Consider the following 22,298-nt stretch of genomic DNA (forward strand, 5'->3'; position numbering starts at 1 on the left):
AAATTCTTACAAGTGTTATCCATCCTATGACTAAGGAGTCATCAGAAGCTTTAAATCCAAACTTCTGTAAGCGCTTGATTTTGATGCTTCTCGATAGAAGAAAAAAAAATAGGAACAACCTCATATGCTAATATAGTGGTACATTTAATGAACAATGCATATGAAAATGTTACATCAACATGAATTACTAGTTGCTTCCATAACGCTAGATTGGACATCTTTCAAGAAGGGTAAATCACTGCGGAAAAAGAAGTAGACAGCTTGGAAAGTTTGAGAATGAGTAGACAAGAATTTGAAAATTATGAATCTTTAGACCCAATGTTATGACTTCCAAGATACCTACTCCTAAGGATATTGTAGCTGAAATTCAAGCTAAAGCAGATGATAATATAATGAAAGTGACAATGATCACGGCGAATATGAATAATTTTAAGCTGAACTGTCCTCAACATATTTGATAGCCTTTGAGTGCATACAAAAATTTCAAACTGTTTTCAAAGCCAGGGGTGCAAATGATGATGTTTTTGAGTCTTCTCTGAAGAACGATAACACAAGGGACAATAAGACAATTAAAAGCGAATAAACCAAATTCTTTTGTACTGTACAGAAATTAAAAAAAAGTAATTATATCTAATATAGTAAGCATTTATGTATTTTTGTGATTTTTTTCACGAAACCTTTTTTTACGAGAAGCAAATATCATGGTCCCGTCATGCTCTAGAAGCGATTTTGACTGTATAAAAAAAAATTCGAAGGGTTTCAAGAAAAGATCTGTTATCAAATTTTTTTAGTTGCAGAAATTTTAATTTTCAGAAAGCAGGAAAAACTCATTTATACTTATAAAAAAACGTTTTTATAAAAGCTTAAATAATTGATGTTCAGTTACATGAAAATTGTATTTCAAAATTTTGGTACTTTGGTGTTACCCATTATAGAAAACTTTAAACTTTATTATTTAACTGACAGATTAAACATCTCAGAGAAAATATTAGTTCTGTATTTCTTTGATGCCTCCTGTCCTAATCCTTCAAAAAGCATTGGATGACTAGTTGAAGTGACAACACTTCACACTTTAAATATCCTTTGCCAGTCACTGAATTTGAAAGTGACAAGAGCCCCTAGAATTTGGTCTTTTCTCATGGAAATAAAAACTGTTGAATGTGAACAGATGTAATGTTACATTATCCATGAAAGGCCTGCCAATAACTTAGAATTTCAATATAGCATTATCAAATGAAATAAATATATGAGAGAAGAAAGGAAAATCTCTCTTTAAAATAATATTTTTTAGAAATGTCTGTGATTTCTTGCATAAGTTTTTCAAAAAAGCATTTAATTTGATTTAAAAGATTTAAACTAAAGTAAATTACTTATCATTAAAGAGCAATAAATAGGTAAAGAAAATGGAGATATAGCAATAAATACGTACTATATATAGGGAGATAAAAAGATTCAAGCTGTTCAGATAAAAAGCTGTTCAGGAATCTGGCTTATATAGTCTCTTGCTAGCTTATAAATATGGAAGAGAATCTGATAAGTGTGGTTTTAAGACACTTTGAGGTGATGTCATGCTAAGACTTCCTAAATTCTGCTAATAAGTCTGGTTATAGTTGCAGCTGATCATGCCTTAACGAGGTATGAAATATAGTGGTTGCTTTTAGCAATCTGAATTCAACTTATTAGCACCTTTTTTCACCTTTTTTTCACTGCTGGTAAATTTTAATACTCGTAACAATAATTTAAAGTTTTATTTTATACTTTATAGCGAAATAATGAGCTATCCAGTTGTTTGTTTCAAGAGTATTGAAAATGTTGGATATATTGAAGATATACTGAAAACAGAATCACATAATGGTTTCCCAGTTGTTGATGTAACTCAGGTGAGTTTTGAAAAATTATCATAGTTAAATTTACCTATGTTCTAATTTTTATTTAAATTTTGTTGTTAAATTAACTTTATACTTATAATAGCAGTATTTTAAATCACATTTTCAAAATTTTTAAAATCTTTTTTTTTTTTTTTTTTTTTTTTTTTTTTTTCCTGAAAGTTTCTATTTTGCAGTTTAAAATGACTAATGTCTTGTTTATGTGCTAATTTTGAAATTTTGCTTCCATATGAGGTTTCAAAAACTGTTAAGGATCTAGTTGTATTTATGATTTAACACTGGGAAGGGTGAAGCAATTTATAAATTTTCAATATTTACACAGAAGAAAAATGTGTTTTATGATTAAAGAAAGATAGTACTTCTCTTTTGAAATAGAGTTTTATTATTATAATTATGTATTTAAAAAAGATGGCCATTAATGTTGATTTTATATGTTATGGGTTACGGCAATTTTTGTTAGATAAAAGTAAATTAAATATATTTTCTGCTTGCAGGGCTTCTGTGATCGTGTACATACATTTGGAAAATTTCAAGGAATGATTTTAAGGTGGCAATTAATAGTTCTACTTCAGCATAAGGTAGGTAAAATTTAATCTATATTAAATAATAAAGTTAGATATATTTCAGTAAATTATTATTAAACATCAAGCTTATCTGACTGAGTTAGTATGTGAAATTTAACGGGGTTTTTTTTTTTTTTTTTTTTCTTCTTCTTCTTCTTCTTATGAGGGATTCAGCATTTATTATTTAACTTTATTAGTACTGTTATTACTAAAACATAGTCTTATCATTAAATATCATTAAAATAAAAATACTTCCTTCACTCATCCCAGATACCGAGCAATCCAGAAAAACTAAAGACAAAACTTGCTTACTTACCTGGGTAGTGTGATGTTGAATCGGAATAAAAACTCTAAGAAGTTGATTTATCTAATTATATTCTATCTACACTACAAAATATATACATTATTTAACAGTTTTCAGGAAATTTTTCTGGCCCCTAAACACATCTTAATCGGTTCACGTCACGAGGTCGAAAGGGGAAAACCCGTTTTCTCTTCCTACTTCAATGACGGCCAACGCCATCTGTGTCTCATACATCAAATGTAGAGATTTGTTTTTAATGTTTGTACGATACAACTAATCAGTTTCACAACACTCCCACCTTTTTCATTTTCAGAAGCAAAATCAAAAATCAAATAATGGTATCCTTAGTACAGGAACACACTTCTAGAGGGTACAGTTTACGTACAGGACGAATCAGTATGTCATTTCTAGTTTTCACTTTTACAAGTCTTACACATCCATCTCTGCTTGTACAAAGTTCTTGGACATGAGCGATTGGCCAGTTCACTCTTTTAAGGTTCTCACAACCTATTAGCATGATGTCTCCAACTTTTAATTCACAGTCATTTTGTCCATGCTTTTGTACTATTTGTCCAAGGTATTCCTTGCGGAAACAGCTACGAAATAGTTCTTGAAGTTCCTGGCAAAAACGCTGACGAGCCTAGGGTTTATTTTGATCTAAAGTATCCAAATCTTCTGTACCCCTGTAAGAACATGGAAGGCGTTAATGGTAGAAGATCCTCAGAGTCATTTGACACATAAGTAAGTGGTCAACAGTTCATTACGGCACATTACAGATGATGGTGAGTAACTCTTCGTAATTGACTGCAGCTTTTCCTAAGACTCTCGCAATCAAATTCTTGGTTGTGCAGATTAGACACTCCCACCATCTGCCGCGCCAAACAGCAGTGGGCAGAATGAACTTCCAAGTGATGGGATGCAAAGGTGAGCAATTACCTTTACCCAGTCGACCTTTTTCAGCAATGCAGATGTACCGACGAAATTTGTGCCGTTGTCTGAGTAAACTATAGATGGCCGACCTCTTCTGGCTATGAACCTACGAAATGCTTGAATGAAGCATTCGGTACTTATGGATGTTACTAGCTCCAAATGTACACATCGATATACAGCACATGTAATCAGTACTAACCAGGCTTTGTTTTTATTTTTGAGAATCAGAGGGCCACATAAATCTATGCCGGTAACTTCAAATATGAAAGCATCTCAAACTCTGTCTAATGGTAATTGAATGGGTGCAGTAGTTGGAGGTTTAGCTGAAAATCGTGTACAACGGACGCTCTGTTTCACCACCGATCTAATTCGGCATCTTGCACCAATGATCCAGAATTCTTCTCTAATTATAACAGTTAATGCTTGTACGCCTGCCTGAGAATGCTTTAAATGGTAATCTAATTAAACAGTCAACAATATAATGCTTAGAAGGTAATAAAATTGGGTTCTGGAATGCATAAGAATCATCTCTTTCGGTGATTTTCGTTTTACTCTTCTTAAGCCACTCTGATCTCGTACTGTCAAAAGACCATTGATGGAGTCTCCAGTCTCTGGAAAACTCTCCCCTGAACAAGTGAAAGAATTATAATTTTAGATTCCTGTATCTTGGAAGCAGACAGATAAGGCTCTTTATTTACAACTTTGATAAATCTCTTTATCCAACCTTAAACTCTCAACATTTTTGAAAATTTAGAGAACTTTTCACACCACTTAACTTTAACCGCTTTTGTAGTTATACTAAGATTTACATTTGAATTTATGCTTTTCCTGCACTCTGAAAAAACTAAAGTTTCATTTGGCTTAACCTCTAATTTCCTATTGCTAGCTATCTCTAGGGCCTTTGAGCCAAACAGGCCCTCTCCACCAATTTAATTCGGAAAACTGAAGAGGGGAACAACCACGAGAAGGTAAATCAGCTGGGTTAGAATGACCCGGTACATATGACCACTGTTTTGCTTTAATGAAAGCTCAAATTTCCTTGACACGATTGCCCACAAAAGTCCCCCACGCATCATTTCTTTGAATCCAAGATATGGCCATGGTGGAATTGGTCCAAAAATATTTCGTGATGTCATCTAATGTAAGAGCTTCTGTCATATATTTGGAAAGACGCACGCCCAAAAAACATGCCATAAGTTCTAGACGGGAATAGTAAGTTCTTTTAAGGGTGCGACACTTGACATAGCCACTACAAAACTGACTAATGTTTCTTCTTTAGTTTCGCATCTCAAAAATATTACTGTGGCATAAGCATGCTGACTAGCATCACAAAATACATGAAGTGTCCAGGAACTTGTATCTCCAAAACCTATACGTCGCGGTATTCTCAACTTATTCAAAATTTGTAATTTATTATTTTATATTTGTAAAATCAAAATTTGTAATTAGCACCTTGAAAATTTACTTTTGATACTATCTGGTAATGGAGTATCCCAGTCTGTTTTATCGCCCAAATTTCCTGTAGCAGTAACTTTGCAGGCAATAAAACAGGTGTCAAGAAACCCAAAGGATCAAACATTCTCTGCATTAATGACAGAACCTCTCTTTTAGACAAATTGTCCGAAACCAATACAGTCTTAATTTCAGTATAAAGGTTATCTTCTTTTCTGTCCCACATAATCCCAAAAACTGGTACAGAATTCTCCATTGTGGACTCAGTGCACAAGGCACTTTGGGTTAGTTCCACATCTTTTTCTACTGGGCCATAGGTCTACATATGTAAGTCCATTTTTGTTTCAGCTAATATTTCAGTAGAGTATTTCACAAAATTCACAAGCTCCTTCTCATTATCAACAGAAGTCACATAATTATCAATATGAAAAGATTTATTTAATTTCTGAGCAATAGAACTTTGTTCCTTTGGTGCTTGTGCCAATTGAACGGAAATAACCGCCCCTATATTTAATTTCTGAGCAATAGAACTTTGTTCCTTTGGTGCTTATGCCAAATGAACGGAAATAACCGCCCCTAATAGAAAAGGGCTAGACTTTACTCCAAAAACTACCCTTGTATGGTGGAAAACCTTCAGCACATTACCTTTCTCCCACCATAAACATCTTAAAAAGTCCCTATCTTCTTTCTGTAATTCAATCTGTAAAAATGCACACCGGATATCAGAGGTTACGCCAATGCATTTTTCTCTAAACCTTAACAAAATTGAAGGGATTTCTTTTATTAAATTTGGTCCTTTTACTAAGTAATCATTAAGGGATGGCAATCTATTAACTTTACATGATGCGTCAAAAACAGGTCTTATCTTAGTTGAGACACTGTCTGGTTTAAATACTGCGTGATGCAGTAAGTAGTGCCCTTTAGAATTCAGTTCATCGTCTGGTACTATTTCAGTTACACCCTCCTCCATCCATTCATTAAAAATCCTTTCATATTTATTATATTCTTGAGTTTATCAAGAGTTTTTATTCATTCTTGAGTTTTACTTCATATTCATATTATCATATTCTTGAGTTTTCAGGTGGCACTAAACAATCTTTTTTCTTCTACATGACGATTTGATTGCAATTCTGTGTTATATACTGACCAAGGTAATCCGACACAATAACGACCATCTTCGTTTCTGGAAAGAGAGTTTAAAAATTGTTCATGGGCAATTTCTTCCTCAGCAGCGTTATTGAATTCTGATGAGCATCTATTATTCCAATCGTTTCTAAGTTCCAAAGATTGGAGATTTTAAAGTCGTGGCCTACTAAACTTGCACACAAAATGGAAGCATCTTTATCTTTGTGATTAACAAATTCCTCCGATACATCGCAAACTGTCCAACCAAGTTTCGTACAGACTACTGTTAGTCCTCCTTTGAATTGTTTTACTGATCCCGTGAGAATTTTTCCATAAATATCACTACCGATGATCATTTCTATTTTTGTACAATCTGCTCCCAAATCCGACAACCAAATGTTGTTTCGTTTTAATTCTTTTAATATCGGACCCTTGGGTACCCGAGGTATATCCCCACATATTATGTCTTGATCTAAAAATTCAAATTCTAGATCTGAATTCTTACACGGACTGGCGGAACATAATTTTACCCGATATTTGTTATGCAACTTTGCTTCTGTTCTGGCACCTCCAAATAAAGTAAGAGCAACATTTTCTTTGGAAATAATTGGTAACCCCAATTCAGTGGCTAATGATTTCAAAATATACAATTTCTGGGAACCACAATCTAAGAGTACTCTAACATCTTTATACTTTTTGACACCAGCTACTCTTACGCATAAAGTCATTAAAGCTACGTCAGCAGTACAAGTTTGCCTGGCTGTAGCCGTGTGTATGTTGTCTATTTCTGATTTTTCTGTAGGAGGTTCAGTTTCATTATTAATGTCTGGACACAAAATAACTGAGTGTGATTTACCAAAAGCAAAACACCTAACAAACTGTTTACAGAACTTTGCCATATTATTTGGTTACAAGCATTGTAAACAACATTTTTCTCTTTAACTTTAGAAATCCTTTCATTAAGAGATAATGAACATGCATCGTAACAATTTTTACTATCATGCATTTTACCACAAAACATACAAGCATGTTCCTTAGTTGTAAGAAAACCTGTGGCAGTGGGAACATTTGCCTGTTTCTTGAATTTAAATTTACCTTTTGTTTCCCTCTTTGCTTTATCATGATATCCTTCTTTACGACTAACACAATCGAGTCCATTACGTGCCAATTTGATCTCTCCTTACCCTCCACTTCAGCGTTTAAAAATTTCATTAAGTTGTTAAGGCGAGAAAGATCAGTTCCTTCAGGCTGGTTAAAGAGCAAACTCCTTTGCCACGCCTTTAAAACATCTTCCATCAGACATGATTCCACCATTGGAAATAACCACAATGTGTTTTTGCTAGATTTAAGACCTAAAGACTCTAAGGCTCTCAACTGAGCTTCAATTTTATCAGTTTATCAAGAGGTAATTTATCCTTGTGATCTGCCTTCACATTAGAAACAATTAATTTGATTAGTTCCCTAACATACACTTCTAGTAATAATTCAGGTTTCCCAAAACGTTCCTTCAAAGCTAAAACAGCTTTATCATAATTTTCCAAAGTCACTGGACAGCTTTCAATAAATTTTTAAGCACATGATCCAGGCTTCATACACTGAATGAAGTAGGAAAATTTGTTACTTTCATATAAATCAGGGTCAGTGTGAATTTTCTCAAACTGTGACCAAAACGGTAGCCAATTTATCAATTCCCCATCAAACTTCTTAAGTTCAATTTTCGGAATTCTATATTGTTTAATCTTATTACAACAAATACCAGTACCATCATTTGGTCTTGTTTCTAAATTGATTTCATCTGAAAATTGCAATTTTTCATTAATTTGCCGAGTTAGTGTTATGAAATCATCAGAATACACCTCGCAACTTTTGATTTCCTTAGTAACATCATGCTCTAAAGTTTTTCCGTCTTCAGTTAACAAATCAAGAATTTTATCATCTAGATTTTTTGTATCTGAGTATACATTTAGTAAGTTTATCTCGTACTAAATCTACAGAAAAATCTTCTTACTCCATTTTTAAAATATTGGCAGCTTTTGCAAAAGAAGTGCTTAAACCTGCCCGTTTAAGTTTCAGAGCCTTTAAAGCTTCCATAGTTAACTGCCAAAAGAAAACAAAATGCTTTACAAAATAGTTTCAAATTTAAACTTAATTATACTTTAATACATCAAAAACTATCTATAACCATTAAAATTTTTTTTCTTAAATTCCTATCGCGGGATGTCAATTTATGTTATTTCTAAAACATAGTCTTATAATTAAATATCATTAAAATAAAAATACTTCCTTCACTCATCCCAGATACTGAGCAATCCAGAAAAACTAAAGACAAAACTTGCTTACTTACCTGGGTAGTGTGATGTTGAATCGGAATAAAAACTCTAAGAAGTTGATTTATCTAATTATATTCTATCTACACTACAAAATATATACATTATTTAACAATTTTCAGGAAATTTTTCTGGCCCCTAAAGTTATTACACATCTTAATCGGTTCACTTCACGAGGTCGAAAGGAGAAAACCCTTTTTCTCTTCCTACTTTAATGACGGCCAACGCCATCTGTGTCTCGTACATCAAAGGAAGAGATTTGTTTTTAACGTTTGTAAGATACAATCAGTTTCACAAGTACTAATAGTCAGTTCTCGTCCTTTCTAAATCATTAAACATAACTGTAAAAGTTTCAAAGTAAAAAAAACTGAAAAAATTTTTAAAAAATCACCCAAATACTGCAGAATTCTATGATCAGGGTTCGTACGGTCCTTAAGAGTTCTTAAAAGTCCTTAGATTTTTTGGAATGAAATTTTGGTCTTTAAAAGTCCTTAATTTTGTCCAAAATCGGCAGAAGGTCTTTAATTTTAATCATCTTAAATTTCTGACTGTTTTTACGACTGCCATTTTGAATGTGAATTAGCATTTTGGAGGAATATTTTTGGCGATTCATACATATATGATTATCTTGTGATTCTGACATAAATGGTTATCTTTTGAATGGGATATAATTTGTTTCTATTTCTAATATAAATGATAGGATACTTGAGTTTCTAAGCTAGAAGTGAAACATAAGCATTTCGAAATTCATTTTTTCTAATAAGGAGCTCTTAACTTTTCACTTTTGGGGATGTGAATTCTTTTATTAAATGGTTCTAAATTTGGCGATTTTAAGATCAGTTTCTATAGAAAATTTTTAATTTCCAGATCTGTAGATTTTTTGACGATTTTTTTTAAAACCTCGTAACATTGATAAATTTCATTAAAATAATGGTAATATATTGAAATTATATTTAAAAAATAACATTAAAATAAAACATTTTTGTTTTTCGCTGTCATATTATAAAGTTTCATTTTGGCAGCTTATTATACAATATTTTGAATTTGAAAAATAAACAAGGTATAATGCTATAAAGTACAATTTATGAAACAGCTGTTAGCAAATGCAAATTTAGCTATGTAATTACTTAAAAATGTCTTCTTTTTAATTTTTTCATAGTAAGAGTTTTTCCCAAGTAATTGTCTAAGAATATTAAAAATTCTCAGAATATGCATCAGTTTTCTCTATCAAATTAATTTTAAACTTCTTCCCTAAATATTTCTGGATTTTTGCTGTTACAGAATTGGTAGGGATAATTTTTTTTAGGGTTTTAGACGTTGCAGCTTGGAAAGTTTAGAAGGATTTGAAGGCAAGATTTATAGACACACGACAGTAGAATGTTCGAAAACTATGTGACAAAACGAAAATTGTCTCCATGGTATCTTATTATGTAATGGATGTATTTTACAGAAAGTTTGCAATGAATTTCTTACTTTTTGGAGAAGTCTGGAAGAACAATGAAAACATAATATTTGAATGTTTTACTTCTGAAACTAGAATCTTTTTCTTAACATCCCTTTATTTCTCTACTTTTCACTAGATACCACTTTCTACCTTCCCTTTATTTTCTCTATTTTTCACTGGACACAAGCATGGAAAATATCAAAAATGCTTCTAATCTTATCACGTGGACAGGCATTATAGAAGGGATTTTTTTTATTAATAAAGAAATTGAAAACTTACAATTTAAAAGATTCATCTAATATGTCTTAATGCATCATACACAGAGCTGGCATTAGGCATTTTCCCACCTGATGCAGTCTCTATTGATTCTAAATTCTGCTACCTAGTGCCTTTCTAAATTCTGCTTCCAGTGCCTGCTCTAAATTCTAAAAGTTTTGCCACTTCTAGGTTTTGTTGTTCGGTGTGTTACTAAATTCTAAAAATTCTGCCACACCAGCTCTGTAACCGGTCTTTATTATATATATTTCATATTTCTAAAGAAATAAAATTAGCCACTTTTTCTATACATTCTAAATGCATTTAGTGTTTTTTTAGAATAACAGAAATCCTTAATTAAACCCAAAAATTCTAAAATGGAAAGAAAATATGTTGAAGAAAGAAACTGAATTCATAAAGAAAATTATTCTTCAAAGATATATGCAGCTATGTAAACTACCCAATTTTTTTTTTTATTTCAGCCTTTACTATAATTTTCCATTTGTTTCCTCATATGATAGAGTTACTGAGCCAGATTAAATTAAAATTAAATTGTGTAATCTTTAACCACTAGTCCACATTTTTAGTTTGAATTGGACTGTTCTTGTTTAATTACGTCACCGTGAGCTTTAATTAATTTTGTTAGCATCAGAACATGCCTTTATGTTCTAAGTTATTTTCAAATAAGAGGCATATTTAAACCTTTGTCTGATATTGTAGTTACTTTTAGCCATAGCGATAATTTGCCTCATGTCTGTCGGGGGTTTGGGACTATTTAACTTTACAGGGCGGTTCCCACTGGGGTTTAGCTGAGCTAATGGAGTCAATTCCCTGTGTCGACTAGCTCCGCTATGCCTGCATTTCAGATTTTTCAACTTGCTACCTCTATGAGAAAAAACTGGTTTTGGAGATGGGCTGGCTACGTCTATTGTCTCCATTAGCTCAAATAAACCCCAATGGGAACGACCCTTACCAGATCAAGTAAACCCTCTACATTGTGGAGAGGTTGACAAGTTGCACTTGCCAACAGTGTCTACATCAGGCCTTTCAGGTTTATTCTAATCAGCAGGTCTCTCTCTAGACAAGCAGCAGTGGTGACAACATTTAGTCTTTTTTATGAATCATATTGATTATGATCTTACTTCTCATTTTAACCTATGCCAGTTGATATAAAATCTACCTGCTATTTACTAAACCTCTAGACTGACCAAGTATGTGACAAAATGAGACATATAAAAATCAACATAAAGCTAACTGTTAGTAAAATGTAAATGTCAGTTATCTTCTTTCAAATATGTCCAATTATTATAAGTGTGAAATATTGGTACTTTTCCATTTTGCCGGCACAAGCTATAAAGTCGCTAAAAATTGTACAACCAATGCCAAACAAAATATCCTCGCTGGTAATCTTTTATGCCTCATTTTCAAAACAAGTCGCAGTCATTTCTTATCAGATTGATTTTTTCTTTCAATACTGGTATACACTTACATAGAATTTTTACCCAGACAGTTTAATTTTATACCCTAAGGCCATTTGCAGTAATCAAGTCGTTTAGGATACAATCACACCACTCACCAGAAGGCAAAAATATAGAAAAGGCAAAGTCAAGGCTTCATTTCATCAGTTCTAATGAGAATGCACTAGCGAAGTAAAGCACTGCGGTTTTACATAATTTCAGAGTAAGCTATTTGTACGAATTGAAATAATTCTTGTATTTAAACTTGTATTCCAAATTAAGATTTAACTTGAAATTAATGTAGATAATTACTGAGGGAATTAGTTTACGTGAGATGAGATCACTTGGGGTCACATGATAAGAAATTGCAAATCAGGATTTACCATGAAAGCATTGTAAATTCTTAAATTAATGCCTTTTTACAAATTTATTGTCTTTTTACAAAACTTTAAGCGATATTAAAATGTTCATACCTTCAAAATAAAAATTTCTTAGAACTAATATTTTTAACATTTTTTATGTGTATACTGTGTGTTGTCGCCAATAAAGTCTACTTGGCAAGATTTGCACCAGCAAAACGGAAAAGTACCAAAATATTTAATGCTGCATGATAAATTGCGTAAAGTTTATTTTATTCTCAAACTTATTAATAATTATGTTAATTAATTCATGTTTAGTAATAATGCTTACTACTTAGGGATCTATTTTATTTTTTAGGATGGTATAACAAAAGTGAAATTCAGGCATAGATAATATTTTTTATTGTATTTATTCAGTTCCCATTTGCTTATAGGTCCTTAACTTTTTTCATTAATGGTCCTTAAAAGTCTTTAAAAGTACTTAATTTCCATGTGCAGAAATGTGTACGAACCCTGTATGATTTGATTTAGATAATTGAATTTATTGACTGAGGAATTAGCTTTCATTAATCTGAATGCTTGATCATAACCATATGTAGAGAAATTAATTTTAAAAAGGCATTGCTTGATTTATTACACAGTTTCTCAGCTTTAACACTAGTTATACATCTATATAAGGTTATACACTAAATCATACTTGTACATATTGGTCCTAGATTCATTTATGTAAGGATAATTTTTATTCCCAAAAAGAAAAAGGTACAAAATGCAAGTTACAAACCAGCAATTTAAAATTGAAAAAATATCTGTATATGTAAATATCTGTATGACCTCAAATCTGTATTTACAGTGATATCCAGTGTGCATGAGTACAGTAGTCAAATTTATTATTATGAGTGCTTTAAGAAGTTTTTGAATTTTGTGATGTGTTCTAATTGATAATTTAATATGATGAAAATGCAACAAAGGTTTAAGAATTTTCACTCTATATTCAGTCAGTGACTGCAGATTGTATTTAAAGAATAGTTAAGATGTGATTTTTGCTAGGATATTGAAGAATCTCGAAAGGAGCTCTGTGCACATAAGGGGAAAAAAAAAATTATAAGAATGCAGTAATCCAAATAAAAGCTAAGAAATTATAATTAATAATATATATGATTGAGAATTTTATAAACATTAAACCAGTATTCTAATTAATGATACAATTCTAATAAAAATATTACATTCTTCAGAATAATTGTATAACTGTAAATTTTGTTAATTACTATAAGTCTGATTATTCAATAAGCTCAGGGGACTAACAGTTTTGTTAAACTAGGTCCATATTATGCAGTAAAAGCAAATAAGCAAATCTAATTTAAAATGTTTTAAGAATGAATTGAAAAAATATCTGTATATGTAAATATCTGTATGACCTCAAATCTTTTATGTAGTATGTAGTATGTAGTATGAAGTATATGTATAATTAAATAAGTATGCTGTATGTATTTTTAAGGTATGCATACAGTAATTCTTTAGAAGTGTTTTGTGATTGTCATCATTCTAGAAATTAAACTATAGAATATATATATTTAATATTCTTCATCAGTGTATGTGCTGAAATCTGTTGTACCACTATTGCATGAGGCCATTTTAAATGAGGTTTGAATGTCCTCCTGCTAAATAGACTTTAAAATAAATATCAAAATCCATTATATGTTCGGTACTGTAATGGTATTTATAAATTTCAGAAGCATATTTAATGCTTCAACAGCTGTACATCAAGTGATATTAGTTAAGCATTTTTCTTCAGCAGCAGACATTATTAGCTATGGGTGAATTTAGTGCACATACAATAACTCTTCCCTGTTTGTCTCTTCTCTGTCACCTTCAGATAATTTATTTCATCCTCTAAACCATGATTAGGGAATTATTCATGAGAATATTTTAAATTGTATTTAACAGCTATATATTGTTAACCATAGGAGCATTGATTAGTCTACCATCTTCTGATAAAATTATGCTTCATAAATTTTGACCATAATTTTTTATAGGTTTTCTCTTTATAAATTTCAATATGTTATTTACATCATTCCAAGCAGTGTACTGTGTTTAGCCTTATGATATTTCTGAATTACATGCTTTTAGCACCTTTGCATGAAGTTTGCCTTTTCCCCTTTTAGAAAAATTGCCTTGAGTATGTTGTGAATAAAACAAAATATACATTTTTAGACTAATTAATGCATTACCTTATGCTGTGCAATCATGCAAGGAAAAAAATCACTTATTTTTTATTGATTTTCTGTGCATACTATATGTAATTGCTTCTATAAGCTTAGTTATTTACAAGACTAGTAACCTTGCACATTTTATTATGTGATACATATGTCTGAAATTTCCTATTTATGCTTTAAAGGGACACTGGAAAGTAAAAAAGCTGCATTTTTTTTTTTTTTTTTTTTTTTTTTTTTTTTTTTGTGTTGTTGTTGTTGTTGTTGTTGTTGTTGTTGTAATATAACAAATTAAACAAAACTGCATTTTGAATTTTCTGTGTTCTGTTAAATTTTACAATGTACACTGGCTTCCAAAAGTTAAGCACATGGTACTTATCAGTTTTTGAAAGCAAGATTGAATTCAAATGACTAAAAATCATTACATGTGGCAGTATGCAAATATTATATATTACAGCCATTCGCAATTGACTGTCTAAACATATGCTAATTAAGCAATTGTTAAAGGCACCAACATTGTATGAAGAGGCTCATTTAAATTTGAAGTGCTTATAACTTTTGTGGCATAATTTTCATTGATTTTCATGTTTCTGTGGCTGAAAGAAGATGAACAGCAGATAATGAGTGTTGGCATGCTGTTGGATGCATTGAAACAGTGCAATGAATTGAAAATACTGCTGCTTTCTTTGGCATTGATCATTTGATAATTTCTCGAATGTGAAAACAAGTCAAACAAGTTTTCAGAGACCTGTGCCTGGTTGACCAAGGGTTGACACCCCTTCTGAAAATTAGTATATTGCTATAGTTGCCCAGTGGAATTGATAAGCGACATTTAATATCAGCCAGTACTGTCTGCCAGAGGCTTCATTTGAATGTGTTGTATGCTCAAGTATTAAGTACAGTCAAAAGTCGTTAATTCGGACACCCATAATCTGGAATGATCTATAATCCGGACCTCAAAGCTACAAACTTTCTGCGCATGCTTCGCGTTCACGCATGCGCACAGGCGTTTACGAGAGCACGTAAGACCCTTACGGCTGCGAATATGTTTGTGCGCATGCGCGTTTAATGTGTAACGGAGTTATACGCTAAGCTAAAGTTATCTAATTCAGTTCATGTTGCAGATTGCGTTGTTCCTTAATCTTCGAATTGGATCCGGCTTATTATTTTTTGCAGACTGTTAGAGCAATTTTATAAAAGTAAGCTTGAACTTTCGATTATGTCAAATAGAATTTCCGATATATATTTACTACAAAGCGAAAGTATGTTTTGAAATCCGAAATCTGTTTATCAATTAAACGTCATTATTAGATTATGATAGATTAGAAAGATTATGTCAAATAGAATTTCCAATATATATTTACTAATATGTAATTTGTATCTACAAAGCGAAAGTATGTTTTGAAATCTGAAATCTGTTTATGAATTTCACGCTGCGGATTGGAAGTTGATCTGTCAACACTATCCTTATCTTCAGAGCAGATGTTTTTATTTTATTTGGATTATAATTCCTTACCAAGTTTAGTATTTCGTCTCGATGTACTCGGTCTTTGATATGATTTAAATCAAGTTCCTCGTCATTATAATTCGCTTCGGATAGTGAAGAAAGTGACCCAGAGGTTATTGAAAACGAAAACATTTCGATTGACAAATTAGTCGGTATTCTCAACACAGCAATTATAGGATTTAACAGCGGAACTTTGTAACTAAACAAGAAATTATGTCTGTTTAATAGAATTAAAGAGAAAGTATTATCACATGAAACGAAGCAACTTACATTGAAGGAAATGTTTAATAAAGTAAACAAATAAATATTAAGCTTTTTCTTTTTGTAAATTTTGATACCCTTTAGATCATAATTGTTCTTTATTTCATAAATTACGGTTTCATATTTTTAATTTTGTAATTTTTGCATGCCATCTTACCAGATTTAAACTGATGATCTATAATCCGGAAAAATCGATAATCCGGAATCGCCGAAGTCCCGACGAGTCCGGATTAACGACTTTTGACTGTATATGATTTCTACTAACTGTCTAGTCCAGTGAGATAAGATTAAAATGGTACTGTCAGCATCTCAATTAAACTGTCTCAGATTTGTGCAATATCCTGTTCACAGATGAGTCCATATTTGCTCTGGAAGCAGCAAGGAAAAATGAAGCATACAGAATCATGTCCAGGACATCATGCATTTAAAGCTGGCACCATCTTGGTGAGGGTTGGAATTTCAATGGGATAGCACACCCAGCTGTGAAGTTTTAAAGATGGTTGTGTAACCGCTGTGCAGTATCAGAGTGAAATCCTATACACCATTGTGAGATTGTGTGCTGCACCAGTTGGTCCTGATTTCCTTCTTATGGATAATAATGCCCAACATAGTTAATTAGTAATTGGAGAGTGAGGGCATTTCTTGTATGAGTAACTACTTGTTCTTCCGATCTCAAGTCTATTAAAAATCTTTGAGATGTTCTTGGGTGTCCTGTCTCTGCATATTTACCTCTGCTAGACAATATCAGACTGTTGAAACTGTTCCAATGAAGGAATGGCTATTGCTAGCATCTTTAATAATTGATCACTTGATTCAATGCATGAACAATTGTTGTGAAGGTCCAAGGTAGTCACATACATTATTAGTGTAAATATTCTTTGTTTGTTGTTAGCTTAAAATATCAGTTTGTTTGCTATCCAGATGGACGTCAACACATAATTAATAAAAAGTAAATGCTGTTGTCATCTTTAGGTTTGTTTCCTTCCATGCATGAACACATTTGTTACTTTCATGTGCAATTTATGGTAATCAGCGCTTTAATTTTCCATTTTTATTGATTTCACCATCGCATGCTTAACTTTTGGAAACCCATGTAGTTAAAATTTAAAATACTTCAGAATGTATCGTGTGATTTCATATGAAACTGTAATACAGTGACTATCTTGTAGGTTTTTATTGAAACTTCTGAGACTTCACAAGAAAAAAGACTGTGTTTGAAAGATTTTAGAGATTCTTATCCACGGCATCCAACCATACAAGTAAGGGTTTAAATTACTGTACTATATCAATATTGTGTAATTTTTAAATTTTAGTAAATTGATTTAATAATGCAATTATTTTATTCTTTAAATAATGTTTCTAAGGAATGTTTAATTTGCAGCAAATTCATATATCTCCACATGAAAGGAATTATTCAATAAATTTAAAACCATACATGAATATTTCTGCATATACTATTTCAGAGGTAAGTTATGTTGTTTTGGTCTATTTCTTTGCAAGACTATAAGCTATTTTCTGATGTAATATTTTTTTTAATTTTCAGAAAGCCTCATTACCTCGAATTTTCAGATTATTCAGAGCTCTTGGTCTTAGGCATCTACCTGTAATTGATGATAAAAACTCGGTAATTTGCTTTTTAATTTTGTAATGTATGAAAGAAGCAGTCATTTAATCTTAAAAAAAATTAATGCTTTATTTCTTATGACTTAGTTTATTTTGTATTTCAGCAATACCATTTTGATATAATTCTGTTATAAGTGTACAATATGAGTTTCCAAAATTTTAACATCATAGCCACATGCATAGCATTGCTAAAAAATGGTGTGCTAAAAGAAAATAATAATAAATAAATTCATAGTATAAAGAATTTAAAAACTCTAACATAGAAAACAAAATCAGATCTCAAGCTACAGAAATTCTCTTTTGACCTAGTGCTGATTTGTTATTGTAATTTAAGATCCATTGCTTTATATTTGTACATCAGCTAAATAAGAGCTGATGTCCAAAATACTTAGATTTGAGGATTTGGTCCCTGTCTCCCATCATAATGATGAATTTCATTATGGAAAAAGATTTTCATTATGGAAAAAGTGTTCATCTCTATTATATTTTAAGTTAGACTCATTGAAGTCATCAATTTGATATATGCTTTTCTAAATGTAAGAAAAGCATTAACTTTTGGGGAATATCCCATTGCAGCTCTACATATATGATTCAAAAATTCCTTATCATGTCGGGATGACATTGGTAATTGAAGATCACATAGAGGGCAGACACTTGCACCATGTTTCCTTTGTCTTAACATCTGAACTAACTGCAATATATTTAATAGTCTATATAGTCTATATATATAATCTAATAGTCTTTTTTGCATCACAAAGCTCTGCCACAAAAAGTTCATAGTATATACGGACTAGCTATATTGCGCTGAAATCATTAGAAGCATTTCCCAACACTCAAAATCCAGTAATAGTGGATGTTCTCAAGATTCATATAAACTTTATGAGTCGTGGATATGAAACCCTGTTCTGCTGGGTTCCCGGGCATGTGGGAATAAAAGGGAACGAGCTGGCAGATATCACACCAAAATGTGCTGTTGAACTGTCGAGTCGCCTCATCCGTTTTGGAGACGTCTGTTATACCATTAAAGAAAAGATCTGAAAAAAATGGCAGCGATGGGATGTTCAGCTTCAAAACAAGTTGAGAAATGTAAAGCCTAGAATTTAGCATTGGGACTTTACTAGAAATCATAAGGAGGAAGTTCTTTTGACTCGCCTCAGACTTGGTCACACTAGAGTGACACATAACTACCTTTTGAAAGCTGAGAATGAGCCTGTTTGTTCAAATTGTAATGTTTGTCTATCAGTCCGTCATATTTTAATTAAGTGTCCATGTTTTAATAGTCTTCGTCAGAAATATTTTAATAGCTGTGACTTACCTCCTGACCGTTTAATCGGAAGAGAGTTCAATTGTAATTAATTTTATTATTTAAAAGAGACTGGCTTTTATTACTTAATGTAATCTGTTCTGAAGATTGTGTATTGAATTTTAATGTGTGCTTTTACCTGGTTTTTTACATGACTTCATCCTCTGGATTTGGTACATTAGTCTGTCTTTTTTTTTTTATTATTATTTATTAACAAATATTTGATTTCAACAAATTAGATCATCCGACCTTGTGTTTGGCACATTATAATCATCTTCAGTTTTTCACCAAAAATCTCACTCACTCACTCGAAAATTTCTTAGGGTTAAACTTTTTCTGAATGCCTTCAAATTTTGTCCATTTGTTTTTATTTTTAATTTTTTTTTTTTTATTTTATTTTATTTTATTTTATTTTTTTCCCCCATGGTGCGTAAACTGACAGAAACTGAAAAAGGAAAGATTGCATTTTTTTTTACTTAACATGAGATTATCACAAAATCTTAGGAAGAAAATAATTTAAACCCAAGATAAGCCAGTTTTTATTTAATGCATATTTTAACCACCACATGCTGGAGATTTCTTTGTTCTAACTACTATATGTCTTGCGAATTGGCATTCCATGGTATCTCTTTCAAAAATTGAGTTTTCACTTTAGTTGTTATAGAAGGTTTTATATAAAAAAGGAAATTCTTCTAATTCAGTTCTACTCATGCTCAATCGGATTTTGCTCTGGTTAATGTAAATGATAACACCTCTCATAACATAATAATGTATAAGGGGGACAGTAGTGTTATCTTCTTAATCTGGTGCATTTCCGCTTGATGCAGAAATAAAGGCTTAATATATGGTGTTCATAGCAGTTGTCAAAACTGGGTGTTGCCAAACTTGATCACATGATAGTCCACATAAAATGGTGCATTTCCTTTTAATGCAGAAATAAAGACATAGTATGTAGCTTTCATATTATGTCACCTGTGTGCCATTCAGCAGTGAAAATTGCATGTTTCCAAACTTGATCACATAAGATAGCCCACATAAGAAAAAGTATTTTGGAATTGGTGCATTTCCTTTTAATGCAGAAATGAAAGCCTGATGTTTGGTGTCCATAGTACTTACCAAAAGGGAATGTTTCCAAACTTAATCACATAAGATAGCCAGTGTAACAAGAACTAGTGTAAGGTCTTGTGAGGTGCTTTCATATGTATGGAAAGAGCAAGATTGGATTACTTTCTACAGAAACATGTTCCTTCCAGAACAGTCGAAAAAAGTCAGAAGAAATGGAAAAAAAAAAAAACTGAAAAAAATTTAACAGTGATGCAGACAGCAGATAAGGGGATAAATTCTCTTGTAACAGTTTAACTTGTTTGAAAATAAATGTTTTATTTTTTCTGGAATAAAAATCCAAAGCACTTAAATAAATTTTCCCCAAAGTTTCAGTGAAATGTCTAGTAGAATTCTCATTCATTCATTGATGTGATATTTCATTAGATTTTTTCTCTTAACCCTTTGATGCACGTGATATTATTTTTATAATTTTTTTAACTAAACATTCTAGAAATTCAATATTTTTATCCTAGAGACAAATAATATATGAATTTTAAAAAAATCTACTCTTGCCCATTGTTCTGTGGGTGGTGGTCACACTGTGAAACTAGTGCACATCTAGGACCTTGAAACTCACTGAGGTAATAGGGGGAAAACTTATCTTTTTCCGTGCACGTTTCCAATAAATGGTGAAATTTACGAATTTAAAAAAAAATTTACATGAGAACTGCATTATATGTAATTATTTTAATAGGTAAATCCTCAGAAAAAATTTAAAAATAAATATTTATCTAATTTTTTTATAGCAGTGAAAAAATAAGTACCTAGATAATAAGGACGTACGGATAAATGGTTAAAAAACTCAGTAAAGTAAGATGATTTTTTTTTTTTTTTTTTTTTTTTTTTTTTTGTGACACTATTCAAAGCATGTTTTGTCTTTTTGGTACATGCATAGACCCTGATTGCACATTTCGCACATGTATCTTGTTCTATGAAGTTTCTCCCTTGTGCTACAAAATGTACACAGCCTGGATCTAAATTTCACTGGTATATGTCTAGCATTATTTAGTTTCTTTTCATCTCGCACATGAAATTTGTGTTTTTTTATGTTAATGGGGATGGGGAGGCTTGGTCTTTTTGGCTTTGGTATAGATCATTCGTTTCCCATTCATATTGATTTTATTCGCATTTCATCCGCAGAAAATATTTTAAATTCAAATAAAACTTTTATGCAATTTCTATTTCTAATTATAGCAAAGTATATTTAGATTAAATTTAAACCACACCAAATAATTTATAAAATCACAATACTAGCCTGGGAATGTTGAGGTGAAAGAAAAATCTTTGGAAAAGAAGGCATTTTTTATTGGGCTGGTGCATGTATTGTTTAGTAATAAAGTAACTCTGTGGTTTCATAGCTCTTTATCTATATCCGGGTAAAAATAAACATTCCTATTTGAAAAGCGTAGACAAATTAATAACAAAGAAAAAAAATTTCAGTGTAACACCACTCTAATGCAGGAAATGAATTACCCCAAATGGTTACAGAGATGATACTTCAGTGCACTATAGAATTTCATCCAATGAAAGCACTTCCTCTTCGAAGATTTGTGACAATGTGACCATTCTTTTCATGGATTACACACTGGATCCTGTACACAACATTCTTGATTGCTGAATATAACATGTCACCAGAAATGCTGAGCTCAGCCGTGATATATTGTCCTTTAATATTGTCCAGGTTAGGACCTCATTAAGAGAGACCATCAACTTCAAATAACTTCACAGAAAAAAAATTCATATGGGGTTAGATTTGAAGAGTGAGATGATCATGCAAGCAGGAGTGAGATGATCATGCAAGTGGGGAAAAAATGTGATTTATGATCCTTTCTTCTGTAAAGTGAGGGTGCAAAGCTGCTACTGTCAGACCAATGTGCAGTGGTGCTCCATCCAACATAAAAGTTACCTGATCCAGCAATTACTTCTGCTGAAATTCTGGAATGACAAAACTAAGCAGCATATCATGATGCCTTTGCGTGATAGCCGCACAGGTTCTGTGGTTCTTCTAGAATGATGTTCTCAAAAAGGAATGATCCAGTGATGAAATCTGCTGTGAGGCCACAACAAACAGTAACTTTTGATGAATGTAATGGAATTTTCTGAATTCTTGAACTTCATGGGGCATTTCGAATACCCAAATTTGAGAAATGTGAGTATTAACAATCAACATTAGCTGTATAAACATTTA

General features: G+C 31.8%; 1 protein-coding gene across 2 annotated transcripts in view; it reads left to right on the forward strand.

Moving 5' to 3' along the window:
- Positions 1-22,298, forward strand: part of LOC118189640 (H(+)/Cl(-) exchange transporter 7-like) — a 128,116-nt gene that overhangs the window by 94,757 nt on the left and 11,061 nt on the right. For both annotated transcript variants that reach the window (XM_035360296.2, XM_035360295.2), the window contains exons 19-23: positions 1,766-1,880; positions 2,381-2,464; positions 17,250-17,339; positions 17,462-17,545; positions 17,624-17,704. In XM_035360296.2, coding sequence (XP_035216187.1) covers positions 1,766-1,880; positions 2,381-2,464; positions 17,250-17,339; positions 17,462-17,545; positions 17,624-17,704 — 454 coding nt within the window. The remainder of the gene's footprint in view (positions 1-1,765; positions 1,881-2,380; positions 2,465-17,249; positions 17,340-17,461; positions 17,546-17,623; positions 17,705-22,298) is intronic.

This window comes from Stegodyphus dumicola, chromosome 2, assembly GCF_044657685.1.
Source record: "Stegodyphus dumicola isolate Sdum_Otavi_A_Nest chromosome 2, ASM4465768v1".
In the NCBI taxonomy this organism is placed as follows: Eukaryota; Metazoa; Arthropoda; class Arachnida; order Araneae; family Eresidae; genus Stegodyphus; species Stegodyphus dumicola.